The 26,178-nt window shown below is 41.8% G+C and overlaps 1 protein-coding gene across 3 annotated transcripts in view; it reads right to left on the minus strand.

Moving 5' to 3' along the window:
- The window catches only part of slc4a11 (solute carrier family 4 member 11), a 195,683-nt gene that overhangs the window by 29,792 nt on the left and 139,713 nt on the right, over positions 1-26,178 (minus strand). For all 3 annotated transcript variants that reach the window (XM_055862413.1, XM_055862414.1, XM_055862415.1), the window contains exon 12: positions 21,303-21,552. In XM_055862413.1, coding sequence (XP_055718388.1) covers positions 21,303-21,552 — 250 coding nt within the window. The remainder of the gene's footprint in view (positions 1-21,302; positions 21,553-26,178) is intronic.

Below are 26,178 nucleotides of genomic sequence, written 5' to 3' on the forward strand. Positions count from 1 at the left end.
GTACATCTGTTTAAACTGGTAGAGAGGATTCTACTGTACCTCTGTTTAAACCGGTAGAGGGGGTTCTACTGTCTCTCTGTTTAAACTGGTAGAGGGGGTTCTACTGTACATCTGTTTAAACTGGTAGAGGGGGTTCTACTGTCTCTCTGTTTAAACTAGTAGAGGGGGTTCTACTGTACATCTGTTTAAACTGGTAGAGGGGGTTCTACTGTGTCTCTGTTTAAACTGGTAGAGGGGGTTCTACTGCCTCTCTGTTTAAACTGGTAGAAGGTGTTCTACTGTACATCTGTTTAAACTGGTAGAGGGGGTTCTACTGTCTCTGTTTAAACTGGTAGAGGGGGTTCTACTGACTCTCTGTTTAAACTGGTAGAGGGGGTTCTACTGTACCTCTGTTTAAACCGGTAGAGGGGGTTCTACTGTACATCTGTTTAAACTGGTAGAGGGGGTTCTACTGTCTCTCTGTCTAAACTAGTAGAGGGGGTTCTACTGTACATCTGTTTAAACTGGTAGAGGGGGTTCTACTGTACATCTGTTTAAACTGGTAGAGAGGGTTCTACTGTCTCTCCGTTTAAACTGGTAGAGGGGGTTCTACTGTCTCTCTGTTTAAACTGGTAGAGGGGATTCTACTGTAGATCTGTTTAAACTGGTATCGGGGGTTCTACTGTCTCTCTGTTTAAACTGGTAGAGAGGATTCTACTGTACATCTGTTTAAACTGGTAGAGGGGGTTCTACTGTCTCTCTGTTTAAACTAGTAGAGGGGGTTCTACTGTACATCTGTTTAAGCTGGTAGAGGGGGTTCTACTGTGTCTCTGTTTAAACTGGTAGAGGGGGTTCTACTGTCCATCTGTTTAAACTGGTAGAGGGGTTTCTACTGTACATCTGTTTAAACTGGTAGAGGGGGTTCTACTGTCTCTGTTTAAACTGGTAGAGGGGGTTCTACTGTCTCTCTGTTTAAACTGGTAGAGGGGGTTCTACTGTCTCTCTGTTTAAACTGGTAGAGGGGGTTCTACTGTCTCCCTGTTTAAACTGGTAGAGGGGATTCTACTGTCTCTGTTTAAACTGGTAGAGGGGGTTCTACTGTCTCTGTTTAAACTGGTAGAGGGGGTTCTACTGTCTCTCTGTTTAAACTGGTAGAGGGGGTTCTACTGTACATCTGTTTAAACTGGTAGAGGGGGTTCTACTGTCTCTCTGTTTAAACTGGAATAGGGGGTTCTACTGACTCTCTGTTTAAACTGGTAGAGGGGGTTCAACTGTACATCTGTTTAAACTGGTATAGGGGATTCTACTGTACCTCTGTTTAAACCGGTAGAGGGGGTTCTACTGTCTCTCTGTCTAAACTGGTAGAGGGGGTTCTACTGTCTCTGTTTAAACTGGTAGAGGGGTTTCTACTGTCTCTCTGTTTAAACTGGTAGAGGGGGTTCTACTGTCTCTCTGTTTAAACTAGTAGAGGGGGTTCTACTGTACATCTGTTTAAACTGGTAGAGGGGGTTCTGCTGCCTCTCTGTTTAAACTGGTAGAGGGGGTTCTACTGTACATCTGTTTAAACTGGTAGAGGCGGTTCTACTGCCTCTCTGTTTAAACTGGTAGAGGGTGTTCTACTGTACATCTGTTTAAACTGGTAGAGGGGGTTCTACTGTCTCTGTTTATACTGGTAGAGGGGGTTCTACTGACTCTCTGTTTAAACCGGTAGAGGGGGTTCTACTGTACATCTGTTTAAACTGGTAGAGGGGGTTCTACTGTCTCTCTGTTTAAACTAGTAGAGGGGGTTCTACTGTACATCTGTTTAAACTGGTAGAGGGGGTTCTACTGTGTCTCTGTTTAAACTGGTAGAGGGGGTTCTACTGCCTCTCTGTTTAAACTGGTAGAAGGTGTTCTACTGTACATCTGTTTAAACTGGTAGAGGGGGTTCTACTGTCTCTGTTTAAACTGGTAGAGGGGGTTCTACTGACTCTCTGTTTAAACTGGTAGAGGGGGTTCTACTGTACCTCTGTTTAAACCGGTAGAGGGGGTTCTACTGTACATCTGTTTAAACTGGTAGAGGGGGTTCTACTGTCTCTCTGTTTAAACTAGTAGAGGGGGTTCTACTGTACATCTGTTTAAACTGGTAGAGGGGGTTCTACTGTACATCTGTTTAAACTGGTAGAGAGGATTCTACTGTACCTCTGTTTAAACCGGTAGAGGGGGTTCTACTGTCTCTCTGTTTAAACTGGTAGAGGGGGTTCTACTGTACATCTGTTTAAACTGGTAGAGGGGGTTCTACTGTCTCTCTGTTTAAACTAGTAGAGGGGGTTCTACTGTACATCTGTTTAAACTGGTAGAGGGGGTTCTACTGTGTCTCTGTTTAAACTGGTAGAGGGGGTTCTACTGCCTCTCTGTTTAAACTGGTAGAAGGTGTTCTACTGTACATCTGTTTAAACTGGTAGAGGGGGTTCTACTGTCTCTGTTTAAACTGGTAGAGGGGGTTCTACTGACTCTCTGTTTAAACTGGTAGAGGGGGTTCTACTGTACCTCTGTTTAAACCGGTAGAGGGGGTTCTACTGTACATCTGTTTAAACTGGTAGAGGGGGTTCTACTGTCTCTCTGTTTAAACTAGTAGAGGGGGTTCTACTGTACATCTGTTTAAACTGGTAGAGGGGGTTCTACTGTACATCTGTTTAAACTGGTAGAGAGGGTTCTACTGTCTCTCCGTTTAAACTGGTAGAGGGGGTTCTACTGTCTCTCTGTTTAAACTGGTAGAGGGGATTCTACTGTAGATCTGTTTAAACTGGTATCGGGGGTTCTACTGTCTCTCTGTTTAAACTGGTAGAGAGGATTCTACTGTACATCTGTTTAAACTGGTAGAGGGGGTTCTACTGTCTCTCTGTTTAAACTAGTAGAGGGGGTTCTACTGTACATCTGTTTAAGCTGGTAGAGGGGGTTCTACTGTGTCTCTGTTTAAACTGGTAGAGGGGGTTCTACTGTCCATCTGTTTAAACTGGTAGAGGGGTTTCTACTGTACATCTGTTTAAACTGGTAGAGGGGGTTCTACTGTCTCTGTTTAAACTGGTAGAGGGGGTTCTACTGTCTCTCTGTTTAAACTGGTAGAGGGGGTTCTACTGTCTCTCTGTTTAAACTGGTAGAGGGGGTTCTACTGTCTCCCTGTTTAAACTGGTAGAGGGGATTCTACTGTCTCTGTTTAAACTGGTAGAGGGGGTTCTACTGTCTCTGTTTAAACTGGTAGAGGGGGTTCTACTGTCTCTCTGTTTAAACTGGTAGAGGGGGTTCTACTGTACATCTGTTTAAACTGGTAGAGGGGGTTCTACTGTCTCTCTGTTTAAACTGGAATAGGGGGTTCTACTGACTCTCTGTTTAAACTGGTAGAGGGGGTTCAACTGTACATCTGTTTAAACTGGTATAGGGGATTCTACTGTACCTCTGTTTAAACCGGTAGAGGGGGTTCTACTGTCTCTCTGTCTAAACTGGTAGAGGGGGTTCTACTGTCTCTGTTTAAACTGGTAGAGGGGTTTCTACTGTCTCTCTGTTTAAACTGGTAGAGGGGGTTCTACTGTCTCTCTGTTTAAACTAGTAGAGGGGGTTCTACTGTACATCTGTTTAAACTGGTAGAGGGGGTTCTACTGCCTCTCTGTTTAAACTGGTAGAGGGGGTTCTACTGTACATCTGTTTAAACTGGTAGAGGGGGTTCTACTGCCTCTCTGTTTAAACTGGTAGAGGGTGTTCTACTGTACATCTGTTTAAACTGGTAGAGGGGGTTCTACTGTCTCTGTTTATACTGGTAGAGGGGGTTCTACTGACTCTCTGTTTAAACCGGTAGAGGGGGTTCTACTGTACATCTGTTTAAACTGGTAGAGGGGGTTCTACTGTCTCTCTGTTTAAACTAGTAGAGGGGGTTCTACTGTACATCTGTTTAAACTGGTAGAGGGGGTTCTACTGTGTCTCTGTTTAAACTGGTAGAGGGGGTTCTACTGCCTCTCTGTTTAAACTGGTAGAAGGTGTTCTACTGTACATCTGTTTAAACTGGTAGAGGGGGTTCTACTGTCTCTGTTTAAACTGGTAGAGGGGGTTCTACTGACTCTCTGTTTAAACTGGTAGAGGGGGTTCTACTGTACCTCTGTTTAAACCGGTAGAGGGGGTTCTACTGTACATCTGTTTAAACTGGTAGAGGGGGTTCTACTGTCTCTCTGTTTAAACTAGTAGAGGGGTTTCTACTGTACATCTGTTTAAACTGGTAGAGGGGGTTCTACTGTACATCTGTTTAAACTGGTAGAGAGGGTTCTACTGTCTCTCCGTTTAAACTGGTAGAGGGGGTTCTACTGTCTCTCTGTTTAAACTGGTAGAGGGGATTCTACTGTAGATCTGTTTAAACTGGTATCGGGGGTTCTACTGTCTCTCTGTTTAAACTGGTAGAGAGGATTCTACTGTACATCTGTTTAAACTGGTAGAGGGGGTTCTACTGTCTCTCTGTTTAAACTAGTAGAGGGGGTTCTACTGTACATCTGTTTAAGCTGGTAGAGGGGGTTCTACTGTGTCTCTGTTTAAACTGGTAGAGGGGGTTCTACTGTCCATCTGTTTAAACTGGTAGAGGGGTTTCTACTGTACATCTGTTTAAACTGGTAGAGGGGGTTCTACTGTCTCTGTTTAAACTGGTAGAGGGGGTTCTACTGTCTCTCTGTTTAAACTGGTAGAGGGGGTTCTACTGTCTCTCTGTTTAAACTGGTAGAGGGGGTTCTACTGTCTCCCTGTTTAAACTGGTAGAGGGGATTCTACTGTCTCTGTTTAAACTGGTAGAGGGGGTTCTACTGTCTCTGTTTAAACTGGTAGAGGGGGTTCTACTGTCTCTCTGTTTAAACTGGTAGAGGGGGTTCTACTGTACATCTGTTTAAACTGGTAGAGGGGGTTCTACTGTCTCTCTGTTTAAACTGGAATAGGGGGTTCTACTGACTCTCTGTTTAAACTGGTAGAGGGGGTTCAACTGTACATCTGTTTAAACTGGTATAGGGGATTCTACTGTACCTCTGTTTAAACCGGTAGAGGGGGTTCTACTGTCTCTCTGTCTAAACTGGTAGAGGGGGTTCTACTGTCTCTGTTTAAACTGGTAGAGGGGTTTCTACTGTCTCTCTGTTTAAACTGGTAGAGGGGGTTCTACTGTCTCTCTGTTTAAACTAGTAGAGGGGGTTCTACTGTACATCTGTTTAAACTGGTAGAGGGGGTTCTACTGCCTCTCTGTTTAAACTGGTAGAGGGGGTTCTACTGTACATCTGTTTAAACTGGTAGAGGGGGTTCTACTGCCTCTCTGTTTAAACTGGTAGAGGGTGTTCTACTGTACATCTGTTTAAACTGGTAGAGGGGGTTCTACTGTCTCTGTTTATACTGGTAGAGGGGGTTCTACTGACTCTCTGTTTAAACCGGTAGAGGGGGTTCTACTGTACATCTGTTTAAACTGGTAGAGGGGGTTCTACTGTCTCTGTTCAAACTGGTAGAGGGGGTTCTACTGTCTCTCTGTTTAAACTAGTAGAGGGGGTTCTACTGTACATCTGTTTAAACTGGTAGAGGGGGTTCTACTGTCTCTCTGTTTAAACTAGTAGAGGGGGTTCTACTGTACATCTGTTTAAACTGGTAGAGGGGGTTCTACTGCCTCTCTGTTTAAACTGGTAGAGGGTGTTCTACTGTACATCTGTTTAAACTGGTAGAGGGGGTTCTACTGTCTCTGTTTATACTGGTAGAGGGGGTTCTACTGACTCTCTGTTTAAACTGGTAGAGGGGGTTCTACTGTACCTCTGTTTAAACCGGTAGAGGGGGTTCTACTGTACATCTGTTTAAACTGGTAGAGGGGGTTCTACTGTCTCTCTGTTTAAACTAGTAGAGGGGGTTCTACTGTACCTCTGTTTAAACCGGTAGAGGGGGTTCTACTGTACATCTGTTTAAACTGGTAGAGGGGGTTCTACTGTACATCTGTTTAAACTGGTATAGGGGGTTCTACTGTCTCTCTGTTTAAACTAGTAGAGGCCGTTCTACTGTACCTCTGTTTAAACCGGTAGAGGGGGTTCTACTGTACATCTGTTTAAACTGGTAGAGGGGGTTCTACTGTACATCTGTTTAAACTGGTAGAGGGGGTTCTACTGTACATCTGTTTAAACTGGTAGAGGGGGTTCTACTGTCTCTCTGTTTAAACTAGTAGAGGGGGTTCTACTGTACATCTGTTTAAACTGGTAGAGGGGGTTCTACTGACTCTCTGTTTAAACTGGTAGAGGGGGTTCTACTGTACATCTGTTTAAACTGGTAGAGGGGGTTCTACTGTCTCTCTGTTTAAACTAGTAGAGGGGGTTCTACTGTACATCTGTTTAAACTGGTAGAGGGGGTTCTACTGTACATCTGTTTAAACTGGTAGAGAGGGTTCTACTGTCTCTCTGTTTAAACTGGTAGGGGGGGTTCTACTGTCTCTCTGTTTAAACTGGTAGAGGGGATTCTACTGTAGATCTGTTTAAACTGGTATCGGGGGTTCTACTGTCTCTCTGTTTAAACTGGTAGAGGGGATTCTACTGTACATCTGTTTAAACTGGTAGAGGGGGTTCTACTGTCTCTGTTTATACTGGTAGAGGGGGTTCTACTGACTCTCTGTTTAAACCGGTAGAGGGGGTTCTACTGTACATCTGTTTAAACTGGTAGAGGGGGTTCTACTGTCTCTGTTCAAACTGGTAGAGGGGGTTCTACTGTCTCTCTGTTTAAACTAGTAGAGGGGGTTCTACTGTACATCTGTTTAAACTGGTAGAGGGGGTTCTACTGTCTCTCTGTTTAAACTAGTAGAGGGGGTTCTACTGTACATCTGTTTAAACTGGTAGAGGGGGTTCTACTGCCTCTCTGTTTAAACTGGTAGAGGGTGTTCTACTGTACATCTGTTTAAACTGGTAGAGGGGGTTCTACTGTCTCTGTTTATACTGGTAGAGGGGGTTCTACTGACTCTCTGTTTAAACTGGTAGAGGGGGTTCTACTGTACCTCTGTTTAAACCGGTAGAGGGGGTTCTACTGTACATCTGTTTAAACTGGTAGAGGGGGTTCTACTGTCTCTCTGTTTAAACTAGTAGAGGGGGTTCTACTGTACCTCTGTTTAAACCGGTAGAGGGGGTTCTACTGTACATCTGTTTAAACTGGTAGAGGGGGTTCTACTGTACATCTGTTTAAACTGGTATAGGGGGTTCTACTGTCTCTCTGTTTAAACTAGTAGAGGCCGTTCTACTGTACCTCTGTTTAAACCGGTAGAGGGGGTTCTACTGTACATCTGTTTAAACTGGTAGAGGGGGTTCTACTGTACATCTGTTTAAACTGGTAGAGGGGGTTCTACTGTACATCTGTTTAAACTGGTAGAGGGGGTTCTACTGTCTCTCTGTTTAAACTAGTAGAGGGGGTTCTACTGTACATCTGTTTAAACTGGTAGAGGGGGTTCTACTGACTCTCTGTTTAAACTGGTAGAGGGGGTTCTACTGTACATCTGTTTAAACTGGTAGAGGGGGTTCTACTGTCTCTCTGTTTAAACTAGTAGAGGGGGTTCTACTGTACATCTGTTTAAACTGGTAGAGGGGGTTCTACTGTACATCTGTTTAAACTGGTAGAGAGGGTTCTACTGTCTCTCTGTTTAAACTGGTAGGGGGGGTTCTACTGTCTCTCTGTTTAAACTGGTAGAGGGGATTCTACTGTAGATCTGTTTAAACTGGTATCGGGGGTTCTACTGTCTCTCTGTTTAAACTGGTAGAGGGGATTCTACTGTACATCTGTTTAAACTGGTAGAGGGGGTTCTACTGTCTCTGTTTATACTGGTAGAGGGGGTTCTACTGACTCTCTGTTTAAACCGGTAGAGGGGGTTCTACTGTACATCTGTTTAAACTGGTAGAGGGGGTTCTACTGTCTCTGTTCAAACTGGTAGAGGGGGTTCTACTGTCTCTCTGTTTAAACTAGTAGAGGGGGTTCTACTGTACATCTGTTTAAACTGGTAGAGGGGGTTCTACTGTCTCTCTGTTTAAACTAGTAGAGGGGGTTCTACTGTACATCTGTTTAAACTGGTAGAGGGGGTTCTACTGCCTCTCTGTTTAAACTGGTAGAGGGTGTTCTACTGTACATCTGTTTAAACTGGTAGAGGGGGTTCTACTGTCTCTGTTTATACTGGTAGAGGGGGTTCTACTGACTCTCTGTTTAAACTGGTAGAGGGGGTTCTACTGTACCTCTGTTTAAACCGGTAGAGGGGGTTCTACTGTACATCTGTTTAAACTGGTAGAGGGGGTTCTACTGTCTCTCTGTTTAAACTAGTAGAGGGGGTTCTACTGTACCTCTGTTTAAACCGGTAGAGGGGGTTCTACTGTACATCTGTTTAAACTGGTAGAGGGGGTTCTACTGTACATCTGTTTAAACTGGTATAGGGGGTTCTACTGTCTCTCTGTTTAAACTAGTAGAGGCCGTTCTACTGTACCTCTGTTTAAACCGGTAGAGGGGGTTCTACTGTACATCTGTTTAAACTGGTAGAGGGGGTTCTACTGTACATCTGTTTAAACTGGTAGAGGGGGTTCTACTGTACATCTGTTTAAACTGGTAGAGGGGGTTCTACTGTCTCTCTGTTTAAACTAGTAGAGGGGGTTCTACTGTACATCTGTTTAAACTGGTAGAGGGGGTTCTACTGACTCTCTGTTTAAACTGGTAGAGGGGGTTCTACTGTACATCTGTTTAAACTGGTAGAGGGGGTTCTACTGTCTCTCTGTTTAAACTAGTAGAGGGGGTTCTACTGTACATCTGTTTAAACTGGTAGAGGGGGTTCTACTGTACATCTGTTTAAACTGGTAGAGAGGGTTCTACTGTCTCTCTGTTTAAACTGGTAGGGGGGGTTCTACTGTCTCTCTGTTTAAACTGGTAGAGGGGATTCTACTGTAGATCTGTTTAAACTGGTATCGGGGGTTCTACTGTCTCTCTGTTTAAACTGGTAGAGGGGATTCTACTGTACATCTGTTTAAACTGGTAGAGGGGGTTCTACTGTCTCTCTGTTTAAACTAGTAGAGGGGGTTCTACTGTACATCTGTTTAAACTGGTAGAGGGGGTTCTACTGTACATCTGTTTAAACTGGTAGAGGGGGTTCTACTGTACATCTGTTTAAACTGGTAGAGGGGGTTCTACTGTCTCTGTTTAAACTGGTAGAGGGGGTTCTACTGTCTCTGTTTAAACTAGTAGAGGGGGTTCTACTGTACATCTGTTTAAACTGGTAGAGGGGGTTCTACTGTACATCTGTTTAAACTGGTAGAGGGGGTTCTACTGTACATCTGTTTAAACTGGTAGAGGGGGTTCTACTGTCTCTCTGTTTAAACTAGTAGAGGGGGTTCTACTGTATATCTGTTTAAACTGGTAGAGGGGGTTCTACTGTACATCTGTTTAAACTGGTAGAGGGGGTTCTACTGTACATCTGTTTAAACTGGTAGAGGGGGTTCTACTGTACATCTGTTTAAACTGGTAGAGGGGGTTCTACTGTCTCTGTTTAAACTGGTAGAGGGGGTTCTACTGTCTCTGTTTAAACTAGTAGAGGGGGTTCTACTGTACATCTGTTTAAACTGGTAGAGGGGGTTCTACTGTACATCTGTTTAAACTGGTAGAGGGGGTTCTACTGTACATCTGTTTAAACTGGTAGAGGGGGTTCTACTGTCTCTCTGTTTAAACTAGTAGAGGGGGTTCTACTGTACATCTGTTTAAACTGGTAGAGGGGGTTCTACTGTACATCTGTTTAAACTGGTAGAGGGGGTTCTACTGTCTCTCTGTTTAAACTAGTAGAGGGGGTTCTACTGTACATCTGTTAAAAACTGGTAGAGGGGGTTCTACTGTACATCTGTTTAAACTGGTAGAGAGGGTTCTACTGTCTAGCTGTTTAAACTGGTAGGGGGGGTTCTACTGTCTCTCTGTTTAAACTGGTAGAGGGGATTCTACTGTAGATCTGTTTAAACTGGTATCGGGGGTTCTACTGTCTCTCTGTTTAAACTGGTAGAGGGGATTCTACTGTACATCTGTTTAAACTGGTAGAGGGGGTTCTACTGTCTCTCTGTTTAAACTAGTAGAGGGGGTTCTACTGTACATCTGTTTAAACTGGTAGAGGGGGTTCTACTGTACATCTGTTTAAACTGGTAGAGGGGGTTCTACTGTCCGTCTGTTTAAACTGGTAGAGGGGGTTCTACTGTACATCTGTTTAAACTGGTAGAGGGGGTTCTACTGTCTCTGTTTAAACTGGTAGAGGGGGTTCTACTGTCTCTGTTTAAACTAGTAGAGGGGGTTCTACTGTCTCTCTGTTTAAACTGGTAGAGGGGATTCTACTGTACCTCTGTTTAAACTGGTAGAGGTGGTTCTACTGTACCTCTGTTTAAACTGGTAGAGGGGGTTCTACTGACTCTCTGTTTAAACTGGTAGAGGGGGTTCTACTGTACATCTGTTTAAACTGGTAGAGGGGGTTCTACTGACTCTCTGTTTAAACTGGTAGAGGGGGTTCTACTGTACATCTGTTTAAACTGGTAGAGGGGGTTCTACTGTCTCTCTGTTTAAACTAGTAGAGGGGGTTCTACTGTACATCTGTTTAAACTGGTAGAGGGGGTTCTACTGTACATCTGTTTAAACTGGTAGAGAGGGTTCTACTGTCTCTCTGTTTAAACTGGTAGGGGGGGTTCTACTGTCTCTCTGTTTAAACTGGTAGAGGGGATTCTACTGTAGATCTGTTTAAACTGGTATCGGGGGTTCTACTGTCTCTCTGTTTAAACTGGTAGAGGGGATTCTACTGTACATCTGTTTAAACTGGTAGAGGGGGTTCTACTGTCTCTCTGTTTAAACTAGTAGAGGGGGTTCTACTGTACATCTGTTTAAACTGGTAGAGGGGGTTCTACTGTACATCTGTTTAAACTGGTAGAGGGGGTTCTACTGTACATCTGTTTAAACTGGTAGAGGGGGTTCTACTGTACATCTGTTTAAACTGGTAGAGGGGGTTCTACTGTCTCTGTTTAAACTGGTAGAGGGGGTTCTACTGTCTCTGTTTAAACTAGTAGAGGGGGTTCTACTGTACATCTGTTTAAACTGGTAGAGGGGGTTCTACTGTACATCTGTTTAAACTGGTAGAGGGGGTTCTACTGTACATCTGTTTAAACTGGTAGAGGGGGTTCTACTGTCTCTCTATTTAAACTAGTAGAGGGGGTTCTACTGTACATCTGTTTAAACTGGTAGAGGGGGTTCTACTGTACATCTGTTTAAACTGGTAGAGGGGGTTCTACTGTACATCTGTTTAAACTGGTAGAGGGGGTTCTACTGTACATCTGTTTAAACTGGTAGAGGGGGTTCTACTGTCTCTGTTTAAACTGGTAGAGGGGGTTCTACTGTCTCTGTTTAAACTAGTAGAGGGGGTTCTACTGTACATCTGTTTAAACTGGTAGAGGGGGTTCTACTGTACATCTGTTTAAACTGGTAGAGGGGGTTCTACTGTACATCTGTTTAAACTGGTAGAGGGGGTTCTACTGTCTCTCTGTTTAAACTAGTAGAGGGGGTTCTACTGTACATCTGTTTAAACTGGTAGAGGGGGTTCTACTGTACATCTGTTTAAACTGGTAGAGGGGGTTCTACTGTCTCTCTGTTTAAACTAGTAGAGGGGGTTCTACTGTACATCTGTTTAAACTGGTAGAGGGGGTTCTACTGTACATCTGTTTAAACTGGTAGAGAGGGTTCTACTGTCTCTCTGTTTAAACTGGTAGGGGGGTTCTACTGTCTCTCTGTTTAAACTGGTAGAGGGGATTCTACTGTAGATCTGTTTAAACTGGTATCGGGGGTTCTACTGTCTCTCTGTTTAAACTGGTAGAGGGGATTCTACTGTACATCTGTTTAAACTGGTAGAGGGGGTTCTACTGTCTCTCTGTTTAAACTAGTAGAGGGGGTTCTACTGTACATCTGTTTAAACTGGTAGAGGGGGTTCTACTGTACATCTGTTTAAACTGGTAGAGGGGGTTCTACTCTCCGTCTGTTTAAACTGGTAGAGGGGGTTCTACTGTACATCTGTTTAAACTGGTAGAGGGGGTTCTACTGTCTCTGTTTAAACTGGTAGAGGGGGTTCTACTGTCTCTGTTTAAACTAGTAGAGGGGGTTCTACTGTCTCTCTGTTTAAACTGGTAGAGGGGGTTCTACTGTCTCTCTGTTTAAACTGGTAGAGGGGATTCTACTGTACCTCTGTTTAAACTGGTAGAGGTGGTTCTACTGTACCTCTGTTTAAACTGGTAGAGGGGGTTCTACTGACTCTCTGTTTAAACTGGTAGAGGGGGTTCTACTGTACATCTGTTTAAACTGGTAGAGGGGGTTCTACTGTCTCTCTGTTTAAACTAGTAGAGGGGGTTCTACTGTACATCTGTTTAAACTGGTAGAGGGGGTTCTACTGTACATCTGTTTAAACTGGTAGAGAGGGTTCTACTGTCTCTCTATTTAAACTGGTAGAGGGGGTTCTACTGTCTCTCTGTTTAAACTGGTAGAGGGGAGTCTACTGTAGATCTGTTTAAACTGGTATCGGGGGTTCTACTGTCTCTCTGTTTAAACTAGTAGAGGGGGTTCTACTGTCTCTGTTTAAACTAGTAGAGGGGGTTCTACTGTCTCTCTGTTTAAACTGGTAGAGGGGGTTCTACTGTCTCTCTGTTTAAACTAGTAGAGGGGGTTCTACTGTACATCTGTTTAAACTGGTAGAGGGGGTTCTACTGTACATCTGTTTAAACTGGTAGAGGGGGTTCTACTGTCCATCTGTTTAAACTGGTAGAGGGGGTTCTACTGTCTCTGTTTAAACTGGTAGAGGGGGTTCTACTGTCTCTGTTTAAACTAGTAGAGGGGGTTCTACTGTCTCTCTGTTTAAACTGGTAGAGGGGGTTCTACTGTCTCTCTGTTTAAACTGGTAGAGGGGATTCTACTGTACATCTGTTTAAACTGGTAGAGGGGGTTCTACTGACTCTCTGTTTAAACTGGTAGAGGGGGTTCTACTGTACATCTGTTTAAACTGGTAGAGGGGGTTCTACTGTCTCTCTGTTTAAACTAGTAGAGGGGGTTCTACTGTACATCTGTTTAAACTGGTAGAGGGGGTTCTACTGTACATCTGTTTAAACTGGTAGAGAGGGTTCTACTGTCTCTCTGTTTAAACTGGTAGAGGGGGTTCTACTGTCTCTCTGTTTAAACTGGTAGAGGGGATTCTACTGTAGATCTGTTTAAACTGGTATCGGGGGTTCTACTGTCTCTCTGTTTAAACTAGTAGAGGGGGTTCTACTGTCTCTGTTTAAACTAGTAGAGGGGGTTCTACTGTCTCTCTGTTTAAACTGGTAGAGGGGGTTCTACTGTCTCTCTGTTTAAACTAGTAGAGGGGGTTCTACTGTACATCTGTTTAAACTGGTAGAGGGGGTTCTACTGTACATCTGTTTAAACTGGTAGAGGGGGTTCTACTGTCCATCTGTTTAAACTGGTAGAGGGGGTTCTACTGTCTCTGTTTAAACTGGTAGAGGGGGTTCTACCGTCTCTGTTTAAACTAGTAGAGGGGGTTCTACTGTCTCTCTGTTTAAACTGGTAGAGGGGGTTCTACTGTACATCTGTTTAAACTGGTAGAGGGGGTTCTACTGTCTCTGTTTAAACTGGTAGAGGGGGTTCTACTGTCTCTGTTTAAACTAGTAGAGGGGGTTCTACTGTACATCTGTTTAAACTGGTAGAGGGGGTTCTACTGTCTCTCTGTTTAAACTAGTAGAGGGGGTTCTACTGTACATCTGTTTAAACTGGTAGAGGGGGTTCTACTGTACATCTGTTTAAACTGGTAGAGAGGGTTCTACTGTCTCTCTGTTTAAACTGGTAGGGGGGGTTCTACTGTCTCTCTGTTTAAACTGGTAGAGGGGATTCTACTGTAGATCTGTTTAAACTGGTATCGGGGTTCTACTGTCTCTCTGTTTAAACTGGTAGAGGGGATTCTACTGTACATCTGTTTAAACTGGTAGAGGGGGTTCTACTGTCTCTCTGTTTAAACTAGTAGAGGGGGTTCTACTGTACATCTGTTTAAACTGGTAGAGGGGGTTCTACTGTACATCTGTTTAAACTGGTAGAGGGGGTTCTACTGTCCGTCTGTTTAAACTGGTAGAGGGGGTTCTACTGTACATCTGTTTAAACTGGTAGAGGGGGTTCTACTGTCTCTGTTTAAACTGGTAGAGGGGGTTCTACTGTCTCTGTTTAAACTAGTAGAGGGGGTTCTACTGTCTCTCTGTTTAAACTGGTAGAGGGGGTTCTACTGTCTCTCTGTTTAAACTGGTAGAGGGGATTCTACTGTACCTCTGTTTAAACTGGTAGAGGTGGTTCTACTGTACCTCTGTTTAAACTGGTAGAGGGGGTTCTACTGACTCTCTGTTTAAACTGGTAGAGGGGGTTCTACTGTACATCTGTTTAAACTGGTAGAGGGGGTTCTACTGACTCTCTGTTTAAACTGGTAGAGGGGGTTCTACTGTACATCTGTTTAAACTGGTAGAGGGGGTTCTACTGTCTCTCTGTTTAAACTAGTAGAGGGGGTTCTACTGTACATCTGTTTAAACTGGTAGAGGGGGTTCTACTGTACATCTGTTTAAACTGGTAGAGAGGGTTCTACTGTCTCTCTGTTTAAACTGGTAGGGGGGGTTCTACTGTCTCTCTGTTTAAACTGGTAGAGGGGATTCTACTGTAGATCTGTTTAAACTGGTATCGGGGGTTCTACTGTCTCTCTGTTTAAACTGGTAGAGGGGATTCTACTGTACATCTGTTTAAACCGGTAGAGGGGGTTCTACTGTCTCTCTGTTTAAACTAGTAGAGGGGGTTCTACTGTACATCTGTTTAAACTGGTAGAGGGGGTTCTACTGTACATCTGTTTAAACTGGTAGAGGGGGTTCTACTGTACATCTGTTTAAACTGGTAGAGGGGGTTCTACTGTACATCTGTTTAAACTGGTAGAGGGGGTTCTACTGTCTCTGTTTAAACTGGTAGAGGGGGTTCTACTGTCTCTGTTTAAACTAGTAGAGGGGGTTCTACTGTACATCTGTTTAAACTGGTAGAGGGGGTTCTACTGTACATCTGTTTAAACTGGTAGAGGGGGTTCTACTGTACATCTGTTTAAACTGGTAGAGGGGGTTCTACTGTCTCTCTGTTTAAACTAGTAGAGGGGGTTCTACTGTACATCTGTTTAAACTGGTAGAGGGGGTTCTACTGTACATCTGTTTAAACTGGTAGAGGGGGTTCTACTGTACATCTGTTTAAACTGGTAGAGGGGGTTCTACTGTACATCTGTTTAAACTGGTAGAGGGGGTTCTACTGTCTCTGTTTAAACTGGTAGAGGGGGTTCTACTGTCTCTGTTTAAACTAGTAGAGGGGGTTCTACTGTACATCTGTTTAACCTGGTAGAGGGGGTTCTACTGTACATCTGTTTAAACTGGTAGAGGGGGTTCTACTGTACATCTGTTTAAACTGGTAGAGGGGGTTCTACTGTCTCTCTGTTTAAACTAGTAGAGGGGGTTCTACTGTACATCTGTTTAAACTGGTAGAGGGGGTTCTACTGTACATCTGTTTAAACTGGTAGAGGGGGTTCTACTGTCTCTCTGTTTAAACTAGTAGAGGGGGTTCTACTGTACATCTGTTTAAACTGGTAGAGGGGGTTCTACTGTACATCTGTTTAAACTGGTAGAGAGGGTTCTACTGTCTCTCTGTTTAAACTGGTAGGGGGGGTTCTACTGTCTCTCTGTTTAAACTGGTAGAGGGGATTCTACTGTAGATCTGTTTAAACTGGTATCGGGGGTTCTACTGTCTCTCTGTTTAAACTGGTAGAGGGGATTCTACTGTACATCTGTTTAAACTGGTAGAGGGGGTTCTACTGTCTCTCTGTTTCAACTAGTAGAGGGGGTTCTACTGTACATCTGTTTAAACTGGTAGAGGGGGTTCTACTGTACATCTGTTTAAACTGGTAGAGGGGGTTCTACTGTCCGTCTTTTTAAACTGGTAGAGGGGGTTCTACTGTACATCTGTTTAAACTGGTAGAGGGGGTTCTACTGTCTCTGTTTAAACTGGTAGAGGGGGTTCTACTGTCTCTGTTTAAACTAGTAGAGGGGGTTCTACTGTCTCTCTGTTTAAACTGGTAGAGGGGGTTCTACTGTCTCTCTGTTTAAACTGGTAGAGGGGATTCTACTGTACCTCTGTTTAAACTGGTAGAGGTGGTTCTACTGTACCTCTGTTTAAACTGGTAGAGGGGGTTCTACTGACTCTCTGTTTAAACTGGTAGAGGGGGTTCTACTGTACATCTGTTTAAACTGGTAGAGGGGGTTCTACTGTCTCTCTGTTTAAACTAGTAGAGGGGGTTCTACTGTACATCTGTTTAAACTGGTAGAGGGGGTTCTACTGTACATCTGTTTAAACTGGTAGAGAGGGTTCTACTGTCTCTCTGTTTAAACTGGTAGAGGGGGTTCTACTGTCTCTCTGTTTAAACTGGTAGAGGGGATTCTACTGTAGATCTGTTTAAACTGGTATCGGGGGTTCTACTGTCTCTCTGTTTAAACTAGTAGAGGGGGTTCTACTGTCTCTGTTTAAACTAGTAGAGGGGGTTCTACTGTCTCTCTGTTTAAACTGGTAGAGGGGGTTCTACTGTCTCTCTGTTTAAACTAGTAGAGGGGGTTCTACTGTACATCTGTTTAAACTGGTAGAGGGGGTTCTACTGTACATCTGTTTAAACTGGTAGAGGGGGTTCTACTGTCCATCTGTTTAAACTGGTAGAGGGGGTTCTACTGTCTCTGTTTAAACTGGTAGAGGGGGTTCTACTGTCTCTGTTTAAACTAGTAGAGGGGGTTCTACTGTCTCTCTGTTTAAACTGGTAGAGGGGGTTCTACTGTACATCTGTTTAAACTGGTAGAGGGGGTTCTACTGTCTCTGTTTAAACTGGTAGAGGGGGTTCTACTGTACATCTGTTTAAACTGGTAGAGGGGGTTCTACTGTACATCTGTTTAAACTGGTAGAGGGGGTTCTACTGTACATCTGTTTAAACTGGTAGAGGGGGTTCTACTGTCTCTGTTTAAACTGGTAGAGGGGGTTCTACTGTCTCTGTTTAAACTAGTAGAGGGGGTTCTACTGTACATCTGTTTAAACTGGTAGAGGGGGTTCTACTGTACATCTGTTTAAACTGGTAGAGGGGGTTCTACTGTACATCTGTTTAAACTGGTAGAGGGGGTTCTACTGTCTCTCTGTTTAAACTAGTAGAGGGGGTTCTACTGTACATCTGTTTAAACTGGTAGAGGGGGTTCTACTGTACATCTGTTTAAACTGGTAGAGGGGGTTCTACTGTACATCTGTTTAAACTGGTAGAGGGGGTTCTACTGTACATCTGTTTAAACTGGTAGAGGGGGTTCTACTGTCTCTGTTTAAACTGGTAGAGGGGGTTCTACTGTCTCTGTTTAAACTAGTAGAGGGGGTTCTACTGTACATCTGTTTAACCTGGTAGAGGGGGTTCTACTGTACATCTGTTTAAACTGGTAGAGGGGGTTCTACTGTACATCTGTTTAAACTGGTAGAGGGGGTTCTACTGTCTCTCTGTTTAAACTAGTAGAGGGGGTTCTACTGTACATCTGTTTAAACTGGTAGAGGGGGTTCTACTGTACATCTGTTTAAACTGGTAGAGGGGGTTCTACTGTCTCTCTGTTTAAACTAGTAGAGGGGGTTCTACTGTACATCTGTTTAAACTGGTAGAGGGGGTTCTACTGTACATCTGTTTAAACTGGTAGAGAGGGTTCTACTGTCTCTCTGTTTAAACTGGTAGGGGGGGTTCTACTGTCTCTCTGTTTAAACTGGTAGAGGGGATTCTACTGTAGATCTGTTTAAACTGGTATCGGGGGTTCTACTGTCTCTCTGTTTAAACTGGTAGAGGGGATTCTACTGTACATCTGTTTAAACTGGTAGAGGGGGTTCTACTGTCTCTCTGTTTCAACTAGTAGAGGGGGTTCTACTGTACATCTGTTTAAACTGGTAGAGGGGGTTCTACTGTACATCTGTTTAAACTGGTAGAGGGGGTTCTACTGTCCGTCTTTTTAAACTGGTAGAGGGGGTTCTACTGTACATCTGTTTAAACTGGTAGAGGGGGTTCTACTGTCTCTGTTTAAACTGGTAGAGGGGGTTCTACTGTCTCTGTTTAAACTAGTAGAGGGGGTTCTACTGTCTCTCTGTTTAAACTGGTAGAGGGGGTTCTACTGTCTCTCTGTTTAAACTGGTAGAGGGGATTCTACTGTACCTCTGTTTAAACTGGTAGAGGTGGTTCTACTGTACCTCTGTTTAAACTGGTAGAGGGGGTTCTACTGACTCTCTGTTTAAACTGGTAGAGGGGGTTCTACTGTACATCTGTTTAAACTGGTAGAGGGGGTTCTACTGTCTCTCTGTTTAAACTAGTAGAGGGGGTTCTACTGTACATCTGTTTAAACTGGTAGAGGGGGTTCTACTGTACATCTGTTTAAACTGGTAGAGAGGGTTCTACTGTCTCTCTGTTTAAACTGGTAGAGGGGGTTCTACTGTCTCTCTGTTTAAACTGGTAGAGGGGATTCTACTGTAGATCTGTTTAAACTGGTATCGGGGGTTCTACTGTCTCTCTGTTTAAACTAGTAGAGGGGGTTCTACTGTCTCTGTTTAAACTAGTAGAGGGGGTTCTACTGTCTCTCTGTTTAAACTGGTAGAGGGGGTTCTACTGTCTCTCTGTTTAAACTAGTAGAGGGGGTTCTACTGTACATCTGTTTAAACTGGTAGAGGGGGTTCTACTGTACATCTGTTTAAACTGGTAGAGGGGGTTCTACTGTCCATCTGTTTAAACTGGTAGAGGGGGTTCTACTGTCTCTGTTTAAACTGGTAGAGGGGGTTCTACTGTCTCTGTTTAAACTAGTAGAGGGGGTTCTACTGTCTCTCTGTTTAAACTGGTAGAGGGGGTTCTACTGTCTCTCTGTTTAAACTAGTAGAGGGGGTTCTACTGTACATCTGTTTAAACTGGTAGAGGGGGTTCTACTGTACATCTGTTTAAACTGGTAGAGAGGGTTCTACTGTCTCTCTGTTTAAACTGGTAGAGGGGGTTCTACTGTCTCTCTGTTTAAACTGGTAGAGGGGATTCTACTGTAGATCTGTTTAAACTGGTATCGGGGGTTCTACTGTCTCTCTGTTTAAACTAGTAGAGGGGGTTCTACTGTCTCTGTTTAAACTAGTAGAGGGGGTTCTACTGTCTCTCTGTTTAAACTGGTAGAGGGGGTTCTACTGTCTCTCTGTTTAAACTAGTAGAGGGGGTTCTACTGTACATCTGTTTAAACTGGTAGAGGGGGTTCTACTGTACATCTGTTTAAACTGGTAGAGGGGGTTCTACTGTCCATCTGTTTAAACTGGTAGAGGGGGTTCTACTGTCTCTGTTTAAACTGGTAGAGGGGGTTCTACTGTCTCTGTTTAAACTAGTAGAGGGGGTTCTACTGTCTCTCTGTTTAAACTGGTAGAGGGGGTTCTACTGTCTCTCTGTTTAAACTGGTAGAGGGGATTCTACTGTACATCTGTTTAAACTGGTAGAGGGGGTTCTACTGACTCTCTGTTTAAACTGGTAGAGGGGGTTCTACTGTACATCTGTTTAAACTGGTAGAGGGGGTTCTACTGTCTCTCTGTTTAAACTAGTAGAGGGGGTTCTACTGTACATCTGTTTAAACTGGTAGAGGGGGTTCTACTGTACATCTGTTTAAACTGGTAGAGAGGGTTCTACTGTCTCTCTGTTTAAACTGGTAGAGGGGGTTCTACTGTCTCTCTGTTTAAACTGGTAGAGGGGATTCTACTGTAGATCTGTTTAAACTGGTATCGGGGGTTCTACTGTCTCTCTGTTTAAACTAGTAGAGGGGGTTCTACTGTCTCTGTTTAAACTAGTAGAGGGGGTTCTACTGTCTCTCTGTTTAAACTGGTAGAGGGGGTTCTACTGTCTCTCTGTTTAAACTAGTAGAGGGGGTTCTACTGTACATCTGTTTAAACTGGTAGAGGGGGTTCTACTGTACATCTGTTTAAACTGGTAGAGAGGGTTCTACTGTCTCTCTGTTTAAACTGGTAGAGGGGGTTCTACTGTCTCTCTGTTTAAACTGGTAGAGGGGATTCTACTGTAGATCTGTTTAAACTGGTATCGGGGGTTCTACTGTCTCTCTGTTTAAACTAGTAGAGGGGGTTCTACTGTCTCTGTTTAAACTAGTAGAGGGGGTTCTACTGTCTCTCTGTTTAAACTGGTAGAGGGGGTTCTACTGTCTCTCTGTTTAAACTAGTAGAGGGGGTTCTACTGTACATCTGTTTAAACTGGTAGAGGGGGTTCTACTGTACATCTGTTTAAACTGGTAGAGGGGGTTCTACTGTCCATCTGTTTAAACTGGTAGAGGGGGTTCTACTGTCTCTGTTTAAACTGGTAGAGGGGGTTCTACTGTCTCTGTTTAAACTAGTAGAGGGGGTTCTACTGTCTCTCTGTTTAAACTGGTAGAGGGGGTTCTACTGTCTCTCTGTTTAAACTGGTAGAGGGGATTCTACTGTACATCTGTTTAAACTGGTAGAGGGGGTTCTACTGACTCTCTGTTTAAACTGGTAGAGGGGGTTCTACTGTACATCTGTTTAAACTGGTAGAGGGGGTTCTACTGTCTCTCTGTTTAAACTAGTAGAGGGGGTTCTACTGTACATCTGTTTAAACTGGTAGAGGGGGTTCTACTGTACATCTGTTTAAACTGGTAGAGAGGGTTCTACTGTCTCTCTGTTTAAACTGGTAGAGGGGGTTCTACTGTCTCTCTGTTTAAACTGGTAGAGGGGATTCTACTGTAGATCTGTTTAAACTGGTATCGGGGGTTCTACTGTCTCTCTGTTTAAACTAGTAGAGGGGGTTCTACTGTCTCTGTTTAAACTAGTAGAGGGGGTTCTACTGTCTCTCTGTTTAAACTGGTAGAGGGGGTTCTACTGTCTCTCTGTTTAAACTAGTAGAGGGGGTTCTACTGTACATCTGTTTAAACTGGTAGAGGGGGTTCTACTGTACATCTGTTTAAACTGGTAGAGGGGGTTCTACTGTCCATCTGTTTAAACTGGTAGAGGGGGTTCTACTGTCTCTGTTTAAACTGGTAGAGGGGGTTCTACTGTCTCTGTTTAAACTAGTAGAGGGGGTTCTACTGTCTCTCTGTTTAAACTGGTAGAGGGGGTTCTACTGTCTCTCTGTTTAAACTGGTAGAGGGGATTCTACTGTACCTCTGTTTAAACTGGTAGAGGTGGTTCTACTGTACCTCTTTTTAAACTGGTAGAGGGTGTAGCCCAGCCACAGGGTTCCCAGCATCAGCAGCAGACACAGGACTGGTCTCTCCCTGGTACACTGGATGAAGGAGTCAGGCAGAGGGAGAGAGCTCCCCACCCCTCCTCCCCCCGCCCCTGTCCCGTTACCCCCCAGTAGGGTCACACCCCCCTGCTCCTGTAGCCGTAGCAACGCCTCCCCACTTCCATTGGTCAGCGTCGGGGCGTGGTAGTATTTATGGAAGACTGGAGGGTGGAGACACAACAGGGAGTAATTAACCATCAGAACATATCCAATTGGATCATCTCCATGACACCTTGGGCATGGCAGCATACTGAAAGAACAAAATGCTGAATGGTCTGTATGGTACATAATCATCTGAATGGTCTGTATGGTATATAGTAATCTGAATGGTCTGTATGGTATATAGTAATCTGAATGGTCTGTATGGTATATAGTAATCTGAGTGGTATATAGTAATCTGAATGGTCTGTATGGTATATAGTAATCTGAGTGGTCTGTATGGTATATAGTAATCTGTATGGTCTGTATGGTATATAGTAATCTGAATGGTCTGTATGGTATATAGTAATCTGTATGGTCTGTATGGTATATAGTAATCTGAGTGGTCTGTATGGTATATAGTAATCTGTATGGTCTGTATGGTATATAGTAATCTGAATGGTCTGTATGGTATATAGTAATCTGTATGGTCTGTATGGTATATAGTAATCTGTATGGTATATAGTAATCTGTGTGGTATATAGTAATCTGTATGGTATATAGTAATCTGAGTGGTCTGTATGTATATAGTAATCTGAATGGTATATAGTCATCTGAATGGTCTGTGTGGTATATAGTAATCTGTATGGTCTGTATGGTATATAGTAATCTGAATGGTCTGTATGGTATATAGTAATCTGAGTGGTCTGTAAGGTATATAGTAATCTGAATGGTCTGTATGGTATATAGTAATCTGAATGGTCTGTATGGTATATAGTCATCTGAATGGTCTGTATGGTATATAGTAATCTGTATGGTCTGTATGGTATATAGTAATCTGAATGGTCTGTATGGTATATAGTAATCTGAATGGTCTGTATGGTATATAGTAATCTGAATGGTCTGTATGGTATATAGTAATCTGAATGGTCTGTATGGTATATAGTAATCTGAATGGTATATAGTCATCTGAATGGTCTGTATGGTATATAGTAATCTGAATGGTATATAGTCATCTGAATGGTCTGTATGGTATATAGTAATCTGAATGGTCTGTATGGTATATAGTAATCTGAATGGTCTGTATGGTATATAGTAATCTGAATGGTATATAGTCATCTGAATGGTCTGTATGGTATATAGTAATCTGTATGGTCTGTATGGTATATAGTAATCTGAATGGTATATAGTAATCTGTATGGTCTGTATGGTATATAGTAATCTGTATGGTATATAGTAATCTGAATGGTCTGTATGGTATATAGTAATCTGTATGGTATATAGTAATCTGAATGGTCTGTATGGTATATAGTAATCTGTATGGTATATAGTAATCTGAATGGTCTGTATGGTATATAGTAATCTGTATGGTATATAGTAATCTGAATGGTCTGTATGGTATATAGTAATCTGTATGGTCTGTATGGTATATAGTAATCTGAATGGTCTGTATGGTATATAGTAATCTGAATGGTATATAGTAATCTGAATGGTCTGTATGGTATATAGTAATCTGTATGGTATATAGTAATCTGAATGGTCTGTATGGTATATAGTAATCTGTATGGTATATAGTAATCTGAATGGTCTGTATGGTACATAGTAATCTGTATGGTATATAGTAATCTGAATGGTCTGTATGGTATATAGTAATCTGTATGGTATATAGTAATCTGAATGGTCTGTATGGTATATAGTAATCTGTATGGTCTGTATGGTATATAGTAATCTGAATGGTCTGTATGGTATATAGTAATCTGAATGGTATATAGTAATCTGAATGGTCTGTATGGTATATAGTAATCTGTATGGTCTGTATGGTATATAGTAATCTGAATGGTCTGTATGGTATATAGTAATCTGAATGGTCTGTATGGTATATAGTAATCTGAATGGTCTGTATGGTATATAGTAATCTGTATGGTCTGTATGGTATATAGTAATCTGAATGGTCTGTATGGTATATAGTAATCTGAATGGTCTGTATGGTATATAGTAATCTGAATGGTCTGTATGGTATATAGTAATCTGAATGGTCTGTATGGTATATAGTAATCTGAATGGTCTGTATGGTATATAGTAATCTGAATGGTCTGTATGGTATATAGTAATCTGAATGGTCTGTATGGTATATAGTAATCTGAATGGTATATGGTAATCTGTATGGTATATAGTAATCTGAATGGTCTGTATGGTATATAGTAATCTGAATGGTCTGTATGGTATATAGTAATCTGTATGGTCTGTATGGTATATAGTAATCTGAATGGTATGTATGGTATATAGTAATCTGAATGGTATGTAGTAATCTGAATGGTCTGTATGGTATATAGTAATCTGAATGGTCTGTATGGTATATAGTAATCTGAATGGTCTGTATGGTATATAGTAATCTGAATGGTCTGTATGGTATATAGTAATCTGTATGGTCTGTATGGTATATAGTAATCTGAATGGTCTGTATGGTATATAGTAATCTGTATGGTCTGTATGGTATATAGTAATCTGAATGGTCTGTATGGTATATAGTAATCTGAATGGTCTGTATGGTATATAGTAATCTGAATGGTCTGTATGGTATATAGTAATCTGAATGGTCTGTATGGTATATAGTAATCTGTATGGTCTGTATGGTATATAGTCATCTGAATGGTCTGTATGGTATATAGTCATCTGAATGGTCTGTATGGTATATAGTAATCTGAATGGTCTGTATGGTATATAGTAATCTGAATGGTCTGTATGGTATATAGTAATCTGAATGGTCTGTATGGTATATAGTAATCTGAATAGTCTGTATGGTATATAGTAATCTGAATGGTCTGTATGGTATATAGTAATCTGTATGGTCTGTATGGTATATAGTAATCTGTATGGTATATAGTAATCTGAATGGTCTGTATGGTATATAGTAATCTGTATGGTATATAGTAATCTGAATGGTCTGTATGGTATATAGTAATCTGTATGGTATATAGTAATCTGAATGGTCTGTATGGTATATAGTAATCTGTATGGTATATAGTAATCTGAATGGTCTGTATGGTATATAGTAATCTGTATGGTATATAGTAATCTGAATGGTCTGTATGGTATATAGTAATCTGAATGGTCTGTATGGTATATAGTAATCTGAATGGTCTGTATGGTATATAGTAATCTGTATGGTATATAGTAATCTGAATGGTCTGTATGGTATATAGTAATCTGTATGGTATATAGTAATCTGAATGGTCTGTATGGTATATAGTAATCTGAATGGTCTGTATGGTATATAGTAATCTGAATGGTATATAGTAATCTGTATGGTCTGTATGGTATATAGTAATCTGAATGGTATATAGTAATCTGTATGGTCTGTATGGTATATAGTAATCTGAATGGTCTGTATGGTATATAGTAATCTGTATGGTATATAGTAATCTGAATGGTCTGTATGGTATATAGTAATCTGTATGGTATATAGTAATCTGAATGGTCTGTATGGTATATAGTAATCTGTATGGTATATAGTAATCTGAATGGTCTGTATGGTATATAGTAATCTGAATGGTATATAGTAATCTGAATGGTCTGTATGGTATATAGTAATCTGTATGGTATATAGTAATCTGAATGGTCTGTATGGTATATAGTAATCTGAATGGTCTGTATGGTATATAGTAATCTGAATGGTCTGTATGGTATATAGTAATCTGTATGGTATTTAGTAATCTGTATGGTCTGTATGGTATATAGTAATCTGAATGGTCTGAATGGTATATAGTAATCTGTATGGTCTGTATGGTATATAGTAATCTGTATGGTATATAGTAATCTGTATGGTCTGTATGGTATATAGTAATCTGAATGGTCTGTATGGTATATAGTAATCTGTATGGTAAGTATGGTATATAGTAATCTGAATGGTCTGTATGGTATATAGTAATCTGAATGGTCTGAATGGTATATAGTAATCTGAATGGTCTGTATGGTATATAGTAATCTGTATGGTATATAGTAATCTGAATGGTCTGTATGGTATATAGTAATCTGTATGGTCTGTATGGTATATAGTAATCTGAATGGTCTGTATGGTATATAGTAATCTGAATGGTATATAGTAATCTGAATGGTCTGTATGGTATATAGTAATCTGTATGGTCTGTATGGTATATAGTAATCTGAATGGTCTGTATGGTATATAGTAATCTGAATGGTCTGTATGGTATATAGTAATCTGAATGGTCTGTATGGTATATAGTAATCTGTATGGTCTGTATGGTATATAGTAATCTGAATGGTCTGTATGGTATATAGTAATCTGAATGGTCTGTATGGTATATAGTAATCTGAATGGTCTGTATGGTATATAGTAATCTGAATGGTCTGTATGGTATATAGTAATCTGAATGGTCTGTATGGTATATAGTAATCTGAATGGTCTGTATGGTATATAGTAATCTGAATGGTCTGTATGGTATATAGTAATCTGAATGGTATATGGTAATCTGTATGGTATATAGTAATCTGAATGGTCTGTATGGTATATAGTAATCTGAATGGTCTGTATGGTATATAGTAATCTGTATGGTCTGTATGGTATATAGTAATCTGAATGGTCTGTATGGTATATAGTAATCTGAATGGTATGTAGTAATCTGAATGGT

This window comes from Salvelinus fontinalis, chromosome 15, assembly GCF_029448725.1.
Source record: "Salvelinus fontinalis isolate EN_2023a chromosome 15, ASM2944872v1, whole genome shotgun sequence".
NCBI classification, from domain to species: domain Eukaryota; kingdom Metazoa; phylum Chordata; class Actinopteri; order Salmoniformes; family Salmonidae; genus Salvelinus; species Salvelinus fontinalis.